This window comes from Cyprinodon variegatus, unplaced genomic scaffold (assembly GCF_000732505.1).
Source record: "Cyprinodon variegatus isolate N-32 unplaced genomic scaffold, C_variegatus-1.0 Scaffold697, whole genome shotgun sequence".
In the NCBI taxonomy this organism is placed as follows: domain Eukaryota; kingdom Metazoa; phylum Chordata; class Actinopteri; order Cyprinodontiformes; family Cyprinodontidae; genus Cyprinodon; species Cyprinodon variegatus.
In genome coordinates, this window is record NW_015151150.1 from 78,384 (window position 1) to 99,073 (window position 20,690).

The window sequence follows — 20,690 nt, forward strand, 5'->3', positions numbered from 1 at the left end:
AGCCTTTGGTTAGCTGGGCTTTGATTGGTTTGTTTTATTTTTGATTACATTTTATTTTCAATTTTGCTGTGTCACTCCATGTAGCTTGGAGTGTTTCTTAAAGCACTCAGTGATTTTGCTGCTATATGCATAAAGTTTCCTCTTCTTATTGTTGATGGTTAAGGTGTTAAATGCATAGTGGCTCAAATAAATAATTTCCGATAAGATTTGCAATCAATGCTTCACTGTTTAACTGAAAACTAGCTTTACATTTGTTATTCTTGAATAAAAATAGGCATTTGTTTGGAATGTTATACAACTTTATCTTTCACCACTGAGATTCAACATGTTAAGTTGCCGTGACAAAAAATTATGTCTGAAAATAAAGAAGGGGAACACACTCATGTAAAGCACTAGCAATGCATAGCTGCAGCAAAGATTATTAGTCAGTGGAAGTCTTTTTATCCATTTTTCCAATTGAATGGAAAATATTATAAGTCTTTTTATGGTGTCAGGATCAGCCAAAAGTCCACACACGCAATAAATATTCCTACGAGCAGCTTTACTTCATACAGATGCTCATTGCCTCTTCCTCATGCACATGTTTAACATGTTGGATGCGCAAATAGAGTACCACAGGGCCCCAGAATGTCCCACAGGAGTTCTTGTTCCTCCCGCACGCAGCCTCCTACCTACTCATTTGTAGACCCTTTTTCTGTGCTCTTGTGTCATCTTTTGTGACCTTGAAAGTGTCACATTTGACAAAGCAACCCGCCTGTGATTGGCTACTTTTCGGGAAATCCGACCACTTGAGGCTGTACTCTCCTACCTACTAGCATTGCAACTTCAGCCATCAGGCATTTCTGATGTAGCAGGACAGCATCTCTGTCATGCTACGTTCACACCTAAAGCAGCAGAGGCAGCAAAAACGAACGTACTGCTTAATTTTTTATGCTTGTACAAGTTTAGTTCTGATGCACAGCTAAGCATCTTTGCTGCTCTAGCTGCACACTAAAAATGTGGGTCTGATGCATGTTGGGCGGAGCTATTCTATGCATACTTTGCCTGTAACAATGGCAGCTATATTTGCTGTGATCAGGGGGTAAAAAGTAGTTTTAATGGAGCCTAGACGAAAGTTCAACTGAAGAAACTCATTACTTTCCTACATCCACCTGCAACACAGCCAATCAGCTTTGAACCACACCTCCACGAAAGCCAATCAGCATCCAAAGTTCATCTTAAAAGGCCTCCGATACGCACTTGTCTGCTCCTGTGCGCAGGTGGCGGATGCGCTGTGTGACTTTATTCAGATGATACCGTTTCAACCAACCTCCAGCCCCTCCTCCACCATCGTAGCTAAAACTTCATCAGAGTCTCATTCCTCCCGGACTCTTACTGCATTCCCTGTCTCATCTTAACTGGTCTGGCAGAAGACTGCCATGTTGAGCCTGGTTCTGCCAGAGGTTTCTTCCCAACAGGGAGTTTTTCCTCTCCACTAGCTTCCTGCTTGCTCATCATGTACAGGTTCTCTCAACCTGTGTTATCCAACTGGACTTCCATCTTCCAGGTCCCTTAATAAAGCTCTAGTATCAGCTCATGCAATTCACTGGATCTCCCGATAAAGCTCAGCATACTGTCACACTAACCAGCCGTTTACAGACTGACCAACTTCATCTACCTCCACTCCACCACCAGTTTCAGGTCTGAGGACCAAAGAAAAAGTGTTTGTATCAATCAATTTCTCCTAATGGTCTTTTCGTGTGAGTTTTTCCAGATTGAAATGTTTTTAAGTGAGAATGTCCACCTGAAAATTTCATCTTTGAAGTCAGTTCATCAAGATTACCATCCTGCCTTCAAATATTATTTAGCTGTCGGAGCCACTCAGACCCCCATACACCTATGGCTGAAAGGTGTTTTTCGTGTACGTAATCCAAATTGCAGGCACCAGGATAATAAAAGCTAACATGTTTTACCAGCAGATTTTGGCATTTTAAGTTCATTTAGGTCTTAATAAACAGTTTCAGAGGAGTGATCATAGCACTCTGCATCATCAGCGATGTGTCTGTCTCCCTCCCAGCTCCCAGATCAGCTTCTCTGATTGCTTGATGTGGCACATTGAGCAGCAAAAGTTCAGTTTTTCCAACCCCAGCATCTGCTGCTTCTGATCAGATGCTCAGAAGCTCACGACATGCTGCTGCAGCTGCTCAGATGCGCTGCATGACCTTTTGCTGCACCTTGATGTCCATCAACCATTGACTTTGCATGTAAACTAGCTGCTTTCGCTGCCTCTGCCGCTTTAGGTGTGAACGTACAAAAGGGGTTAGAAGTTGGTAAGCAAAGGCATCATTAGATATAACATGGTCTGGATAAATAGTGGATTCTGACATAGGGTGTCCATTAAAAAGGGTTATAGGACATCTACAAAACGGATATCAAACCACACGTGCCCAAAGAAGGAATAGACACTTGTGATACATTTGAGCTCCATGGTAGACCTTTTGCACATGCAACATACTAAACATGCACATGAGGACTACTTTATTAGTGTATGTATAAAGTAAACCTGCTTGTAGGAGTATTTATTCGGTGTGCTGACTTTTGGCAGAATCCTGAGTTCATATAGGTCCCACTGCCAAAAGTTCCCACTGCAGTATATGATACACTACTCTTTACAAAACAAATATACAAAGTAAAACTCACAAGGAGAAGTTTTCTTCAATGAAACAGCGGTTTCTGAGTAGGCCTTTCCACAGCTGGACACCAACGATACCAAAGATGAAGAAGACAAAGAAGCAAAGTAAAAGCACATTACCCAGCATGGGCAGTGTGTCCAGCAGTAGGGTCACCAGGATGCGCATGCCTGTGTGAAGAGACAAAGACAATGTCAAATACCTCCTTTGAGAATGGTGCACAGTGACATTATATAACATTTACTTTGTGACAAGCCCCTTTTTAGATAAATTAATGATATCTGACGAGTCAACCAGTAAGCACTTTATTATAGGTAAGGCAAAGAATGGAAATTGCTATTATTTTCTGTGATGCAGACTTATTGGAGCAGGGATTCATTTAAACACAAGGCTGGTGGAAAATGGTGACCCCATGGTCTTTCAAAAAGTTTGATCACAATATATTTGGTCAGAAAGAAATCTATATGCAGTACACACATAATGGTAAACACACTGCTCCTATTCTGCTGACAAAGACTAACATTTTAAGGCTGACATTATGAATAAATCATAAAGCATCTGCTTCCCTAGGGGAACTCCAATTCAGAAGTAGAAGGGAACTATAAACAACCCCCCAATGGAGGAAGCTCAATTAAATAGCTTAAATTCAGGGTCATGATCCAAATAGACCTATATAGAGATGTAGTTATATCAATTAAAAGTAATTCTCATGTCTTGAATCAACTCCATATTTACAATGCAGATCTGAAGAATGTAGTGTCATTGCAGTATGTCTGCCTAATATTGCACTTAGGTGTAGATAAGATAAACCTGATTGGACATTTTTCATAATTGACTTTTACTCATACTTTGCCGTGTTTATATTATAACATTTAGTTTGTTTTGCCCCAGACTCCTGAAAGTAAAGCACAACACTTTGAGCAATCTCCAGCCTTCAATAAAAAGACTGTAGCAGTTTATGATTCTGATGAAAGAATTATAGGAGAAATCTCAAAGTACGCTAAACTCAGCTAATCATTGAGCAGGAAAATATTCCACAAGTCAGGATATCTAAAGCAATTAGCAACCTGTTTAAGTGAAACCTGGGGTAGTGCACACACGTTTGAACAAGTCTTTTTTTTCCCTCCACATTTGTCTTTGTAACATCTTGCCTGATTTCATTTTATATGGTCTCAAGCAATCCATTCAAGGTAATGTTTTAAAATGGGTCTGCTGGAATGTGTGTCACCCACATTTTTTCAATAAACCAAATAAGAATCCATTACATCATCATCTGGGATTTCCTAAGTATTCAATCCTATGGAGTTTAAATAAAGTTATAAAACAATATAATTCAGTCTTTATTCCATCTTAGTAAATATAAATATCACTGGTAATCAAAACTACCACTTAGCTGTGGGAGAATATATTTCCATTTTTATTTAATTTTAAACAGTATATGCAAATATCTTGTATCAAAAGTTTTGTTTGAGATGAGACACTTATGTGGTTAGCTGTCCCAAAAAAACCTGCAGAAGCAAGTTTGATAATATTCAATAAAGTGAAGAGAGGGAAGGCAATGATTTAATAAAGTCAACATATATTCCTGGACAATAAAATTGCAAGACAACAACAAGCAATAGCGTTGAAAGGTAAAGGGTTTAAATCACAAACCTTATTTCTGTGAGGTAAAACTACTTATTATGGATGTTAAACCGAGTGACGTTCCAAAATAATAAGTCTGCAATTGTTTACTGTCTTAATTTTTATCAAAATGTCTATTTCTATGGACAACACCATTCTTTGGTCAAGTGAATCACATGTATTTTTTTTTTTAGCAATAAAGGAATTCTAGAATCAGAATTAAAGCTGCAAGTATATGGGTCTGCTTTTTCATCGCTGTACATCCATCTGTTCTGGACACTGTTCCTTCAAGTTTTTCACAACACGCATTCACACCTCCCACTCGCCTACACTATCCCTCTGCTACTGTACCTCTCTCAGTATCCCTGTGCTGCACAGATACTGCTCTCTGTCTATCCATCTTGCCTAAACCTATCCAATTTTCTCTTTTCATGTTACTGCTTATTCTCTCCTCACCCTTTTCCCTCTTCTGTCACTGTCTGCCCTTCTCTCCTGTCTCCTGCTACAGTGGCCCTTGTGAGTCAGACATCAATAATGAAGATCATTTTTCTGATCTGGGGTTTTCTGGGTAATTGGAGAGGCCAGGTCATTCCCAACAGATCGTGTCTCCTGTGCTGACAGCAACCGTGAGAGGAACAATGAGTCAACGCAACAAAGGAAGAGGGAAACCAAGAAGAAGAATCCAAGTTTTCTAAGCTTTACCTCATTTCATTAGGAGAACCCTATCAAAAAGCTGAGCATATTTGCAAAGAAACAAAAAATTTGTTTGTTTTAATGTCCATCTGATGAGAGAGTTTAATAAGCAACAATTTTTTTTTTCATGACTCCACATTGCATCACTTTTGCATGACAGCTTCCTGGGACTCACAGACCAAACTACATGAGATTTTGTTAGTGTTTTCTGACACTTTTTATTTCAACTGCGCGACCAAACTTAATTAGAAGACTTCAAGATAAACAATGGGGAATTTGCAGATCTAGAGAACAAATGATACACTGACGGCAGAGACAGGAAGTAGATAAAGGTAGGACAGAAGCAAATAAAGGCACAGCTGAAGGACAGGAGAATAAACAACAGTGTGAAGTATTTGCAGTGAGACATCACATGTTGTATTGCGCCTTTCATGTCTCTTATGTTCTCTCAAAGGAAAAGATCCAAGATGCCCAAATCTTAGCAGGGTGGAAGATGGACACGGGTGAAAAAAAAATCCCCACCATAACTCTTGAATGACATTCGAGGGGTTTGAAAACACTGAATCTGGGTTCATCCAACTTGTGTCGGACAGTTTAACATTATTTAGCACTTTCCTTCACTGGCTGAAGAGAGTACGCAATTACACAACCTTAAGAATAAGAAAAAGTGGTAAAAGTATTTTTATTTATCCTTTTAGCCTGATATGAAGATCTTAAAGATATAGTGGAGGATTTTCTTTTTCCGGCTGGATCATCAAAATAATTTGTTCTCCTTATTGTTGATCATTCTGGTGATATGTTTACGTAAGACCCTCCTACAGTAGTAGCCATTCAAAAATGTAACACTTTCCTTGATAGGCCCTTGGCTGGTCCCCTTTTAAACATCAATCTTTGTACTAAAATATTTTGTCATGACTTGTGGACATTAGGATCTAAAGAGAAGTATCGTCTCTTGGTCAGACTCTGTAATTCAGTGAAAGGGTGGAGTCAGTGTAAAAAAAATATGCATGCCCAGGAGAAGGAGGGGTTCACACCAGTGGCTGGAAATTGGCTGCCATTCGGCTGGCGTTTGACTAGGAGCTATCTTATTGTGCGAATGCTCACGTTCAGGTGTATATGTGTGGTGAGCTACGGTTTCAGCCAGTTCTTGAAGCTCACCTTTCTGAACGACGGTTCTTTGAAAATGGCAGGGGGTCATAAGAGAAACAAGACCAGAGTGTTTTTGAGAGGTTCTTTCTCACGGAGTACACTGTAAGCACTGGTCAAGCTTCCCACTGATGCATCTGTTGCAAAGTTTCTACTCGGCAGGTAAAGTTTTGCAAACTATTTTCCAATAGGCGTTCCCTCTCTGGAATGTGGTGCATGTGCATTTTTTTTTTTTAAAGGAGACTGCGGGTCTTTTAAAAATTCCCGAAAATCCTCCACAATACCTTTAAGAAATGCTGCACAATAAGGAGAACAAGCTGATTTGCATAAATAGTTGCAAGTCATGGTGATAAGTTGAAATTTTATTTGACTTTTTTCCCATTGTTTTATTGCCATTACACTGTCACAAATACAGCTTAATGAATTTAACTCTCTGCATTTAAAGGGGTCATATAAAGATTCTATAGGGTATTTGTTGCTGGTCCTTAAGGTCTCTGAATAGGGTGTGCAACATTGGTTGGGCTGAAAAGGACATATTTGCTGTTCTATGAGCCCTAATGCAAGCCTGGTTAAGAGCCCCAGAATGGTTTTCTTCGTTTTATGGTATGATCATGAATATTTAGATGAGCTGTGCGCTGATTGGTTCATTCACAACATGCAAAGCTGCTGAGCAAAGACGCACCATGGCAACAAGCACTCACTGAAACATGAAATTGTTGATATGCTAGAGAGTGACTAGATGTCGGCTTTTTCCAGGACATATCCTACTTTTCATAAATAAAAAAATGTCCAGGGGGAATTACAAAACCATCCGGGATTTTGTTCGACTTCAGAACCGACCCGCCAGTTCCGGGGCTGGTCCAGGAACTCCGGCAGATGGGGAGAGGGAGCCAGTGTGGGACGGAGCGACCAAACCAGACCCGGTGATAGTAGCCGCTGCCCCGTGCTTTCCCTTTGCTCAGGTACCCAGAGTGGAAGTCTGCTGGAGTGGGTGTTGAACTCACAACCTCAGGACCTAACCTCTCTGCTCTAACCACTAGGCCACCACTCCCCCAAAAATGACAGTAGAAGTCGCTAGTTGATGTCTTTTAATTAGACAAAGGTTTGATCCTACTACAGATTCTAATATTGATAGAAATCTTTTGCACAGCCCACCCAAATCTAAAAAAAAGCTGTAATTTGTTCTTGTAAAAAGGGTTTATCAGGTTCAAAAAGAAAAAAAACATCTATGGAATTTTGTTAGAATTTAGTAAATTAGAAAGATTTACAGCATGTATATTGCCTTTCAGGTTGAGAGAACAAAAGAAAGCACAAAATCAAACAGATAACAGGAAGGCCCAGCAGAGTGTAGCAAGTGTTTTATTTTATCCTTCTGTGACTAGTTAATATTTTACTATTAAAGAGCCTACCCCAATAAATACTAATAATAAATGCTAAACTTAAAAAAGTAGCCTTTGCTTTAAATATTAGCATTTCCTTTTTGTTTGTTTGGTTGTTTTTTTGCTTTAACGAGAACTGCTCTCTTGTCCCCTTTTCTTCAAATCTAAAACAATTTATCACATATGCATTTTCAGTTGAGAGCTAAGATAAAATCAGTGCCTGCGAATGAAAATTCTGATTATTTCATCTACAAAACACAAACAAACAAAACCCTGTGAACTGATTCCCATTTTTAGAGACATGTGGAGGCCAATACCCTGTGCCAGACCTAACTCAGGGTTTACAATGATAAGTCATTCCGTCTGTTCCCACCTCGTAAGCAGACTCCTAGTGCAGCTAGCTGATCCGGGGATATGCTGCTAAGCCCTGTCAGAGTTTATGACAGAAGCTGGGATTAACATCTACACACTGAATGGCTTCATGGGAGAGAAACCTGCATGATAGGAATATTATACTATGCTGACAGACTTAAAAAAAATTTATCCATGTAATGAAAAAGGATAACTATGACATTTTGCCTAGAAAAAGAAAAATCATTCAATAAGAACAACAATTAGCATCTTGCTGTTTATAACGTCTACCAATTTATTTGATCTATTTGATAATTTGACAGTGAATCTGGAAGTAATACAGTAAAGTAATGTTGATAAAAAAAATAATTAAAAGGTATTAAATCATTTTAAAACCACTGTAGAGAATATAATATATTTTCATGCTTTGAAGACCAGATTATATGCTATGGATGAAGGTAAATTGATGTCAAATAAAAATAGAGAACTGACTGAGCAGCCTGTTACTGATATTTGAGAAGGCTGAATTGTTTTGGCTCCATCTAATTGAAGTCTCTGCTGAGAATGCTGAGACTGCTGCCCCTGTGACCCAATCCCGGATGAAGCAGAAGATGACGAGTACGAGTAAATGGTATATCTTGCACTTGATCCCAATGATCAAATCTATCAGAACTGCATAGTTAGGTCTATAAAATCACATTGATATGATTTTAAATATTACATGTTTGCAGGATGTAAATGGATTGATGATTGTCATTCAGCATACTGTACATGTCTTTGTGTTGCCAAAATGACTTTTAGGACCGGTTGCTATAAATAAAGGCATCAAGCCACTTATTATTTGGACTAGGGCTCTCCATAAAATGATTTTTTCATTCTGCAACACAGACACACAACAAATGCCATTGTTTGTCTAGTAGATGAGAGAATCAATCATCTGCACCTATCACGACCTGTATGGTGAGCTCATTCCAAGTGATCGACATTTCATATTCAATAACAATCATCTCCTACTCTGACTGTGCGGCCTCTCCAACCCCTTCGTGGGCAGCCACTCCAATCCAACATGGACAGCAGGTTGACTGCTGTGTGTGATCTGGAAGCCATCTGTTAGTAGATTAGGTCTACTTCCTATATTTGCCTGTCCAGGTCAGGTCTGGCACAGCCTGCGTTTTAATTTTTTCCTGTGCATTAATGGGCTTTCTGAATAGCAAGCCAGCCCACACCTGCGTCCTCCTCACATTTTTGCAGAGTAGATGGTGACATCTTCTGCGTCAGTAGTTCCACACCAAGATAACAAGAAGGGAGGGTAATAACCCTATATAATAAGAAGAAGACAGGAATAATGGAAGATGAGGAGTTGGCTGACTGCTTTTTAATTTTTCATAAAGTTAATCAACTGTTGCCATGGATTATTACCTTTTTTTTAGTTTTTTGGAAACAAAGCTTCAACAAAGGGAACCATCTATCCCTGCATAAATGCCGATGGGTTTTATTGTATTTTTTTTTTTTACTTTAGCTTACATTTTTCCATTTAGGCAGCATTTTTTAGTAATGGTGCTCTGCAGAAAGAAGAAGAAGATTCAGGGTTTTCATGTTGACTATAACCTTAAGGCATGGATTCTTACCTGTTCTCCCAGTACTTGTGATGGTTCAAAAAAGTTGAAAAAGAGATTATTCTGTATGATGGCTGAGTTCATTTTCAGATAAAAGCCACTTTTATGTTATCCCGGGGCAGTGCCATAAACTGCCTTTGACTTGAAGGAGACTAAAAACTGATTGAAAAAAGAGAGGTCTTCTAACCTTACAGCACCTCAGGAACGTCTACAAGTACAACTGCTCTTTAACAAGCAGAAGACTATAGAAAAGAGTTGATTACTCTTTTTATCGACACTTTGAGAAGGCATGTAGGACCAAGGACCTGGCTGTACCAGATGTTTCCTGGATCTCTGTGTCACACAGATAAGGGAAAGCAAATGATTTAGAGGTCTGCAGCTCTAAACTCTGCTCTAGCACTGCAACTAATGATTATTTTGCAAATCGATTAATCTGTTGATTATTTTTTAGATTAATAATCAAATAGCCAAAGCTCCCCTAAAAAAGATTTTTTTTATGAAATTAAAACAGGTGAAACTAAAACTTTCCCACTTGAGGAATTCTGAATAGATGATGTTGATAGAGGAAAACGTTTTTTTTTTGTTGTTTTTTTGTTTTATCTTAAATGCAAAAAGGGTTGCTCTGTCAGCTAAAGGCATATGTTACAGTCTCTGTGCTCCAGTTAAGGATTAATCGATCCCTAAATTAGTTGAAGATTATTTCAATAATTGACTACTCATTATTAATCAGATTAATTGTTTCAGCCCTACTCTGTTCATTGAAGAACTTTGGATTTGTTCTTTTATTACAAGAACATACTGATGACTTTCAATTCAAATACATTTCAGTTATATAGAGATGGAATTTGAAAACAAGCACACCAATAAGTCCAGTACTGAAATAAAGAAAAAAGAACAGAAAAAAATATTTTTTTATAGCGCTGCATTTTGCATACTTAGCATATATACATATATATATATGTATATAGTTTTTGTATCTTGAAGTATAACAAAATCAAAGCATATCATGACCAAAGTGGCAGTTAAATTACTTTCATGGATCTAGACCTTCACCTGCCACAACAAAAGCGGCTGTGTTTGAATATAAAGGCCAACACAAAAGCATGTTACAAAGTGTGATGTTAGCAGTAATATAGCCGCTGACAGCTCTGGTACAAGGTCCCTGTAGACCCATATTGGAAGTAAGGGTAATGGACAATCCTGTGGCAAACTATCCGTGAGAGATGTGCTGCTGACACAGTGTGAGAGTCTTGTTTTTTGTGTTTGTTGGCAGCTGGTCAAAAGAATAGTGTGTAATGTACCTGTCACTTTCACTGGCAGGACTGCCAAGTGAGTGCATCAATCTTCGCCAGAGTCCAGGACATGGACACCAGCCTAGGAACGATTTGTTTGCTTAAGCCAGTATGAGGAAGTGTCATTATGTTTTAAGATGAGCCTTTCTATTTTTATGTAGACCTTGAAAGAGCAAATTTAGATGTGCTGAGCTTTCGATAGAGGACACATCACTGAAAAAAACATGAACAGTTTGCTCATCTCCTGATCCGGGTTAGGACAAAATAGATTAGCGATAGTAATCATGAATTGGTGAATTTAGGCCATTGTTGATCTGTTTCTCTTCACACTGCTGCTGAGAAAGAAATGTAGTTTACATACTTTACACTTAACCAGAATGATGGCATGGGAACTGTATTGCAAAATAAGTGACTGACTGAGCAACAGTAGCCACTCTGGTGCCATTAAGTGCCTCAGAGAAATTTAAATGAAGTGTAAGATATACCAGTTGGACTGAAGTGCCTCCTGTTTACCTGAGACAAACTCCATCACCCACATTCCATCTGATATAGACAGTAGATAAAAAAAAAAATAGTAATGTATTTTGTCTTGGGCTGCTCAGTGAATCAGTGGGTAGCACTGGTGCCTTGCAGCAAGAAGGTTCCATTCCTGGCCCAGGGTCTTTCTGCATTGAGTTTGCATGTTCTCCCTGAGCATGCGTGGGTTCTCTCCAGTTACTCCGGCTTCCTCCCACAGTCCAAAAGCATGACTCTTAGGTAAATTGGGTTCTTGGCGACCTGTCCAGGGTGGACCCCGCCTCTCGCCCATTAACAGCTAGAAGTAGGCACCAGCACCCCGTGATGGAAAATGGATGGATGGATGGATGGTATTTTGCCTCTTTAATATTTAATTTTAATCTTTAATATTGTAGATCGATCCACAGTAGTGCAGTGGCAGTAAATGACACAATACTTTCAATTCTTTTTAGAATAAATGCCTGAAAAGTGTCCCTAGGATATCTAAACAGTATCTTATAAAGCAATTAATATTTAATTGCTGAAAGTTATCTTTTTAAATTAACTCAAGCTTATTTAATTTTAATATCTAAATCTAGAAAAGACCAGCATTTGAATTTAAGTCTAGTATACAAGTCAAATGGCCTTTGATCTGAGCTTTTCGTCTATTACTTTTGCTGTATTTTAGAATACTGCAGAAGGGTAGAAAATACTGCCTAAGCCTCCAACAGGTTTTCCTCCTGGTTTGCTCCAGGTTTATGCCCATCAATTTTCTGATCAATTCTTAACTTCTTTTCTGTCCCTGATGAAAAAAAAAGTATATTCTTGAAACCGTTATGCTGAGAAAATCCTACTTTTTTAGAATATCTATTTGTTTGCAAACCATTCCAAAAAATACGGAATCCTCTTTTATTTCACTAATACACATGTCGTATGCACTTCTTTTAGCATTTTTGGCACCAGTTACCTTTATTTGAAAGTCGGCTAACAGCAAATGGGATAATGTGGAAGACATGCAGGAAAGAAAACATGTTACCTCTTTTAAGCTACTTTAAACCCCTGCAACACTGCTGCATCCTTTTATGGCTAAAATAAAACAAATACAACACAAAATCTGGTAAAAGTATTTTTGTGGGCTCCCTCAGATACCAATGCCTGCGTGTTTCTGATTTTTCTCTGTTTTAACGCACCGACTTTGAAAGTGCAAGGGCTAATAAAACCAGCCAATGGAGATCAGGATGGATTTTTTTTTTTTATATACAATTTGTGTCATATTAACCATATGTAACAATATTTTTATTCCTCTCAGAACTTATTATAACTCTTATTTTTCATGTTGAATTTGTTATTTAGAATATATGTTGTCCCACCTTGGGTATTAAAACCCCAAACTTTAAGGTCTCTGTTACTTAGATAGTTTTAGATTCAACCCCACAGTGGGACAATTTGATTCCTGTATAGCTCTTAAAGATACTCAAACAAATTACTTTGTTTTATGACCTCTTCCTTTGTAAATACTGTTTAATTTTATAGGTATAAAATATAGTAATCTTTTTTCCAGCTACACAATTACACACTGATTCTGGGGTGTTTGTTGCATTAAATGTATTTATATTTATGAGGCATTTTGTACATTGTCTGTTAAAATCTCACCAATATGTCATGTTTTGTAATTTATATTTATGTTCTAGAAAGTATATAATATGAAATATAAAGCTAATGCTATCTTCCTTTTTTGGTATAATTTCTTGTTTATTCCTGAAATTGCCCCTTTTTTCTTACAGTAAAATGGATACATTCAACCTTAGAGAAATATTAAAAAAAAAACGTATTTAAAAATACTATAACAATCTATTTGATCCAATTAATTACATTCATTTTGATTTATACTAGTTGCTATAAAATCACAAAATATGTAGGGGCACAACTAACGATTATTTTGCAAATTGATTCATCTGTCCATTAATTTTTGGATTCAGCGTTTGTTAATCAGATTGCCAAAGTTTCTTAAAGAAGACTTCTTACGAAATTAAACTATATGAAACTAAATCCTTTCCACTTGAGGTGTTCTGGATGGAGTATATTGACAGACGAACATTTTTAAAACCTTATATGCAAAATGTTTCTATATTCTTTCACAATTTTGGTATAATTACTGCTCCGTCACCAAAATTCATGTTTTAGAGTCTCTATACTCCAGTTAACAATTAATTTATTACTAAATCAGCTGCCGATTATTTCTATAATGGATTAATCATGATTAATCTGATTAATTGTTTCAGGCCTAAAAATATGCAAATAAAAAGAAATAGAGCCAAAGTTAGAAAGTGACACACAGCTTTTTATCTTGATGGATGACAATGAACTTTATGTTTCCAGGAATGTCAATATTTTAGATCAGTCGTTTTTAAACTCTTTAAACCTAATGCCCTCCTGCAATTATGCAGACCAGCTTTTCATGCCATGATGGTATGGGAAAATAGCACTTTAACAATATCTTTCTAAACATTTAACACTGTAGGATAAACAATGCCATTTCAAGATAAGCCTGCTTACTGTAAATTCTTTTGGATAAAAATGTTGCCACATAAGCACTATGGTTCTTAAGTGTTATATACTTTATGTCAAACTTACTGTATACACCACTGGAGAAACCAACCGTGATTCAAAAGCAACAGCAATGATCCACTAATGACATCATTTAAAATCAATTTATGCTATGCAAAGCTTTAACTTTCCAAACGAGAGAAAAAAAAGAAACAGAGATGCAAAAAACACACCTAAAGGCAAAGCTGACTGAGTTTAGAGGTAACTAAAGTGCAGAATACAGAAATGCCTCACAAAATTGATCCAATCATTTTTTTAACAAACTTCTCACCAAACTCTAGAAATTAAAACATGAATTAATCAAAATTATTTTATCATTACAGTATGAACCAATTAAGCCCTGCGATTAAACATTTATTTTAATATTTCCTCCTACCAATATAGAGAGGCTAACAACAATGAAAACCTTCAAACCTTTTCAGAAATAACAAAGGGAAATCTGCAACAAGCATTCAAATGCAGCCCTTTTTATGTTACAATTCAATTGAGGACAGGGTGTCTAGATGCATTCAGATTCCCCAATCTGATAAATAGGATAAACTTTTGTTTAATATATTCTTACTTCTAGGAGAATATGTTCTTTAATGGTTGCTTGTTAAAAAACATTATATAACAAACTGTATATTTTTGGATATACAGTAGTTCTCAGTCAAAATTTCCCCACTTTCCTCGATGGGCCCTTGGCTGGTCCTTTGCTGGTCCTTGCTTGGATCCCTAAGATTCCTTTTTAAAACATCAATCTTTGTACTAAAATATTCTTTATGTCATGATTTGTAGACTTTAAGATCTAAAGAGAAGTGCTATCTCATGCTCAGACTCTGTCATTCAGTGAGATGTTGGAGTCAGGGTATACAAAAAGGGAATGCCCAGGAGAAGGAGGGGGTCACTCCAGTGGCTGGAAGTTGGCTGCCATTTGGCTGGTGTTTGACTGGGAAGGGCCATTTTAAATGGCTGCTACTGTAATATTGTCCCTGCATTTAGCCTAGGAACCACATTAATAGCTGTCCTCAAATCACCCAGGGCTATAAAATTTCATAAATGCCACATAACAAATAGAAAAATGATTAATCGATGAAAATATACTGCATTCAGAGAAAAATGAAGATAGTGTTTCCTATTGACCAAAAAACCTTTGCTCCTTATACATCTAATTCTCATAAAGATTTCTACTAACACTTGAGTATAAAATTCTTGGGATACACTTGTCATTATAATGATTTGCAGTAAGTACTTAAGCGGGTCTAAATTTCTCATAAAATACAAGAAGTACAATGCATGAATAGTTCTAATAATGGGGAAGCAGTGGTAGGTGTTGCAGATGACATAAACAAATCAGTGAAATTATTTTGGGGAAACTGAAGTAATGATGGCCGTCATTGACTCACAAAAAACATGATTAGCTGTCAGGTTATTTAAGTGCAGAGCTGTGAATAAGCTAATAATTGTGAAGCATGGAAAAAAAGCTTGATGTCAATTACCAAATACTAATGAGCACTTCTCTGGGTTTAAGCAGCCTTTCCTTTCCTTCAGTCCTGCCTGAACACCCATGTTAAATCATTATTATTTTTTTGTTTTTGTTCTTTCTGGATCTGTGACACAAAGGAACACATTTTAATCAACTGTTGATTTGTGAAACACAGCGGCTCTGAATACAATTTTCCAGACTGTCTCTGTGCTATTTGAGAGCACCAATTAGTCAGTTAAAATTCTATTTGCGTACTTGGTCAACTTTAAAAGGGCAAACTGCAGATTTGACCTTTTTCAGATTTGTTTCCTACCCAACGAGGTTAATGGAAAAGTGAAAAACAAGAGCAGGGGACAAAAAAAAGTAGTTAAGTGAGCCTAAAATAGCTCAAGCTCCCCAACAAACATCCCCACCAAGAATCATGATGAGTTCTGCCAGGTTCTCTGCAGGATCTGATGAGGTATAAAGTGTGTGTGTGCAAGGAACAGTAGGCAGGCAGGGAGGCAGCAGACATAAACAATCCTAGGCCCCGGCCTCACCAGTGTCCCACTCCTGACATTTTCCCCCTACTATTGGTATATCAGCCACACTTCAACACCACAATTAGGTCTGTGATTGGTTTGAGGATCCTTGGATACCTAATGAGTGAATCAGTGTGCATGACTGCATACATTCTGATTGTCCGTGTGCTTATGCACCTAATGAGGGGTGTTGGACCGCAAAAAATGCCTTGACTGACAGGAGGATGGGATTACCTAATCAGCAGCCAAATCAGAGAGCTGTGAGGGAGTTTGGTGATGTCACATTCACTGGCTATGTACCTGTAGGTATGCAAACACACGCGTCTTGAGGCTCCCTGTGAAGTTTGTGTGCAGTGATCCTGATGGAATGGTAGTGGCATAATTAGGAGCTTAGAAATACCAGGTGATTCTATACAATTAAGGGGATGAATTAAAGTTGTGGAATGCTAGACTTGTATTAAATGGACATGTTTTATTTAAACATCAGTGTGCACTAGAGATTCATTCCTTGCTCATATCTGTAATTCACACTAATTTGAGGAAAAATACACATTTGAGCATTCAGGCTATTACACAGAGTATATGAACCTTCAGTACATAATCATCACGTTTAGCCATAATCAATTTTTGGCCTCCAAAGTTTCATTAGAAAGTACACCACAGGCAGTGTTACAATTAAACAAAAGAAATTATTAAAAATGAAAACTACGTCTATCCACATACACAGGTGGACGAAACTGTTGGTACCCCTCGTTTAATATAAGGACCCAATGTAGTCACAGAAATAAATAAAATCTGACCAAAAGTAATAATAAATAAAACTACAATGAAAATAAGCAAATGAAAGTCAGACATTGTTTTTCAACCACACTTAAACAGAGTGGTTTAAAAAAATAAACTCACGAAACAGGCCTGGACAAAAATGATGGCACCCTTAACTTAATTTTGTTACGCAACATTTTGAAGCAATCAGGTGATTGCTATAACTGGCAATGAGACATCTGCTCATCTTAGCAGGTACTATAAAAGCCAGGGGTGGGCATATCCAGTTCCTGAGGGCCGGTATCCTGCAACCTTTAGAAGTGCCTTTGGTTCAGCATACCTGAATCATATAATTACATGATTAAGACAACCCTAGAGGAACTAACTGCATACTGAGTTAACTTAACTATTTGACTCCAGTTGTTTCAGGCTTGAACAGTGTTTTTTCCAGACTGCATCTTTCAGCAGTCGTATAATCCCTCTCATTGATCTGTCACCAATGTCCTTCATTTGGCCACATTCAGGGAGGTTGGCGACAATGCCATGGATCTAAAATTTCTGAATAATATATGCATCTGTATTCTCAGAACATTGAGTTGTTTGGAGATAGCCTTTACTTTTAAAAGCTTGTCTATAATCCTCTTTCAAATCTCTTGAGACAGCTCTTTTCTTTGCCTTCTCTGGTCCATGTTGAGTGTGGTACACACCATGTCACCAAACAGCACATTGACTATCTCTTGCCCCATATATATGCCCACAAACTTATGAGACCTTGATTTAACATGTCACTTCAAGCGATAACATCATTTTTGTCCAGCCCTGTTTCATTTGTTTATTAGTTTGTTATTCATTTGAAGCATGGTTGAAAGCATTGCATGACTTTTGTAGTACATTTTCATAGAATATTAATTTATTATTACTTTTGCCTGATTCAGATTACTTCTGTGACCATTGTGAGTATTTCTTTCAATAAATGAGGGGTACCAACAAGTCTTTCCAAAAGTTGCCAATGCTACGAACATCTTTGACAGTATTTTGAAAAATGTCCAGGCAGAAGAAGAAAATGAAACTTTTCCACATCGGTCTAAACTCCTCTGTTTTAGATGAAGGTACAGTTTGTTTTTTCAAGTTTTAATGGAGAAACGTAAAATCCACATTGTTGCTGAACCAGTGTGAAGTTTTCACAGTCAGTGATGGTTTGGGGAGTCACGCCATCTACTGGTGTCGGTCAGCTCTATTGGAGCACTTAATGCCTCCCTTTGCTGTCAAGCTTTATAGAGATGATTATTTCATTTTTATGCATGACTAGACCCTGCTCAAACTGCCAAAGTCTGAATCAGATCCAGACGTACCAAGGAATACAGAGACCTGCTTGATTGTCCATAATATCGCTGAGCAAGATTGCCCAGGAAACTGGGCTGGCCTAAACCCCATAAAGAGTCTGTGGAGTGTTGCCAAGTGAAAGAGATGAAAGAGCCAACAATGCAGAGAAGCTAAAGGACACTAATAAAGCAACCTGGGCTTCCTTCACACCACTGCAGAGGCACAGGCTGTTGAACTCCTTAACACGCCGCATTAACTCAGGAGAATAATAGGAGCATGCGGTAATATATACTGTACATGCACATTAGTCGACTGGCACTGCAGTATTAATAAATAAACCTTAATTGCCTATGTGGTACTCCAATTTTTGGAAAATAAATACAGATACATGTTCATCAAAAGGAACAAAAATAAAGTTCAGAAATATATCACTGTGTAGTAAATGTATATATGGTACAAATGCGGAATCACTTTATTAAAATACATCCTATAATATTAACAATATTCTACCTTTTTTGATTTACCATGTAATAGCTACTATGGAAAATATATTGGCAGGTAATAAACCAACATTTGATCAAAAAGGTTTCTGATACCAGCACACCACAAACAACTAAATTATTTTGAGTGAAAGTATGCAAAATCTGTTGTTTGTAACTATTATGGTTTTAAACAGAGCAGTCTGGGAATAGTTTAAAACCAAATTGTGTCTGTCTCCAGGGAAAAACAAAGTTCTTGAGCTATCAGAGGACAAATTGAAATAAACCCCAGAGGCAAGGTCAAAATTAGTGTGAAAAGGGTGAGAAAACTGCACTCACTTGGCACCCGATTGATGGCTCTCAGCGGTCTCAGCACGCGAACTGTTCTCACTGCTGAAAAGCTAACGTTTTGCAGGTTTAGTGAGTACTCCAACATCCTGGGGAACAAAAGAAACAGAGAGTCAGGAAAAAGAAAAACATGTTGATGCAGCATTTACATGCCAAACAAGTTCACCACTTCTGGAGCTCATGTAGCACATTGCAATCACACGCAGTTGACCTTCAAGGGAGCAACTAGCACATGTGAATACCCTTTGAGACACTAAGAGTGGGTAAACAATTCACCATTGAGTTTTAGGATGTGATGTCTGAGGAACATGAAAGGGTGTTATCCTGATATGGCACACTCTCAGCAGCCTCCTCAGTGGCTCTTTAGAGGCTTTTTTCAGAGCATGATGGAAGGTCAGGAGGACCATGCTCAGAACGAGACACTGTGGAACAACCTAAGAATTACTGTTTATCATCCTTTTTTCATAAAACACCTCTGTTGTCTTGCTTGTGTGTTTGTGTGGAGCAGCTGCTGAGCACATGTGCAGCTAAAGTGAGCGTGCCGATGGAGGAATTCCCTTTTTGTACACACTCCAAGTCTGTCAGTCTGATAAATTTGCAACACATGTTAGACGCTGTATGTGAGTGTGTGTATGTTTGTGTCACATTGAGTGCAAGAAATTCCCTTAATTAATCTACAAATGTGTGTTCTCGCCTTTAACACATTAAGATGGCCCAGTGCATACCTTCTAAAATTGTTAGACCAAGGCACAGTTGAAAGAAGGAAGAAACACATTTCCTCGTATGCAAAAACACACACAAATGAGTACAGCACAGGCTGTGTAAAAACACAGGCGCAGCTGACAGATGGCCTGCAGGCCATAGAATGAAGGTTAATGGGTGAAATGTACCAACGAGAACCAACACCATAGTGGCATGAATTAAGTAGCTAGTGTAGCTAGTTTTTATAAATTATTTTTTTATATATTCGGATGTAACTGAGGCCGTGACGCTCAATTTCGTTTACCTCATCTAACACGTGATGTGAATGACAATAAAGTCTCTTGAATCTTGAATCTTGAAGTTTACAATAAGAGTTACTGCCATTCCCAGAAAATGGGCAAATCCCTTTAGGAGTTTTAGGTCTTTTAAAGCTTTCTTCTATATTTAGATTAGGGCTGCACAATGAAGCAGCTTGTGAAAATTGGGTTCTCTCCTGGTACTCCGGCTTCCTCCCACAGTCCAAAAGTATGACTACTAGGTTTCTTGGCTTTAGGTGTGAGTGTGTGAGTGTGTGTGTGTGTGTGTGTGTGTGTGTGTGTGTGTGTGTGTGTGCTTGGTTATGTGTCTCTGTGTTGCCCTGCTACAGACAGTGTTTTATCTCCCATAGACTGCTGGAGATAAAACACTGGCCCCACGATAGATGTAGTGGGAGAAGAAGGGTGGATGGATGTATATTTAGGTTTCACATTTTACTTTTAAGACATGCTTTAGTAAAAATTATATTAAAGAGTTTTTAGCTTCGTTCAAAGAGCTGTACTATAAATTTCAATAATCTTAACAGTGCTAATGTGAAATATTGTGAAATTTCCAAGAATTTGAAAAGGAACTCTTGTCATTTTTAAGTTGTCTAAAACAAACAAATTCTTAGCAAGGAAGTTCTGCACAAGATAATTAAACACATTTTTGAGACATCCATCCATCCATTTTCTTTATACCTTAATCCCAAGTGAGGTTGCGAGGTGTGCTGGTGCCTATCTCCAGCTGGCTATGGGCGAGAGGCAGGGTACACCCTGGACAGCTCGCCAGTCCATCGCAGGGCAACACAGAGACAGACAGGACAAACAACCATTCACGCACACACTCACACCTAAGGAAAATTTTGAGAAGCCAATTAAGCTAACAGTCATGTTTTTGGACTGTGGGAGGAAGCTGGAGTACC

General features: G+C 38.0%; 1 protein-coding gene across 1 annotated transcript in view; it reads right to left on the reverse strand.

Moving 5' to 3' along the window:
* The window catches only part of LOC107097448 (voltage-dependent T-type calcium channel subunit alpha-1G-like), a 274,678-nt gene that overhangs the window by 77,891 nt on the left and 176,097 nt on the right, over positions 1-20,690 (reverse strand). The window contains exons 5-6 of the mRNA XM_015394594.1: positions 18,761-18,858; positions 2,680-2,839 (exon numbers count right to left, since the gene is read on the reverse strand). Coding sequence (XP_015250080.1) covers positions 2,680-2,839; positions 18,761-18,858 — 258 coding nt within the window. The remainder of the gene's footprint in view (positions 1-2,679; positions 2,840-18,760; positions 18,859-20,690) is intronic.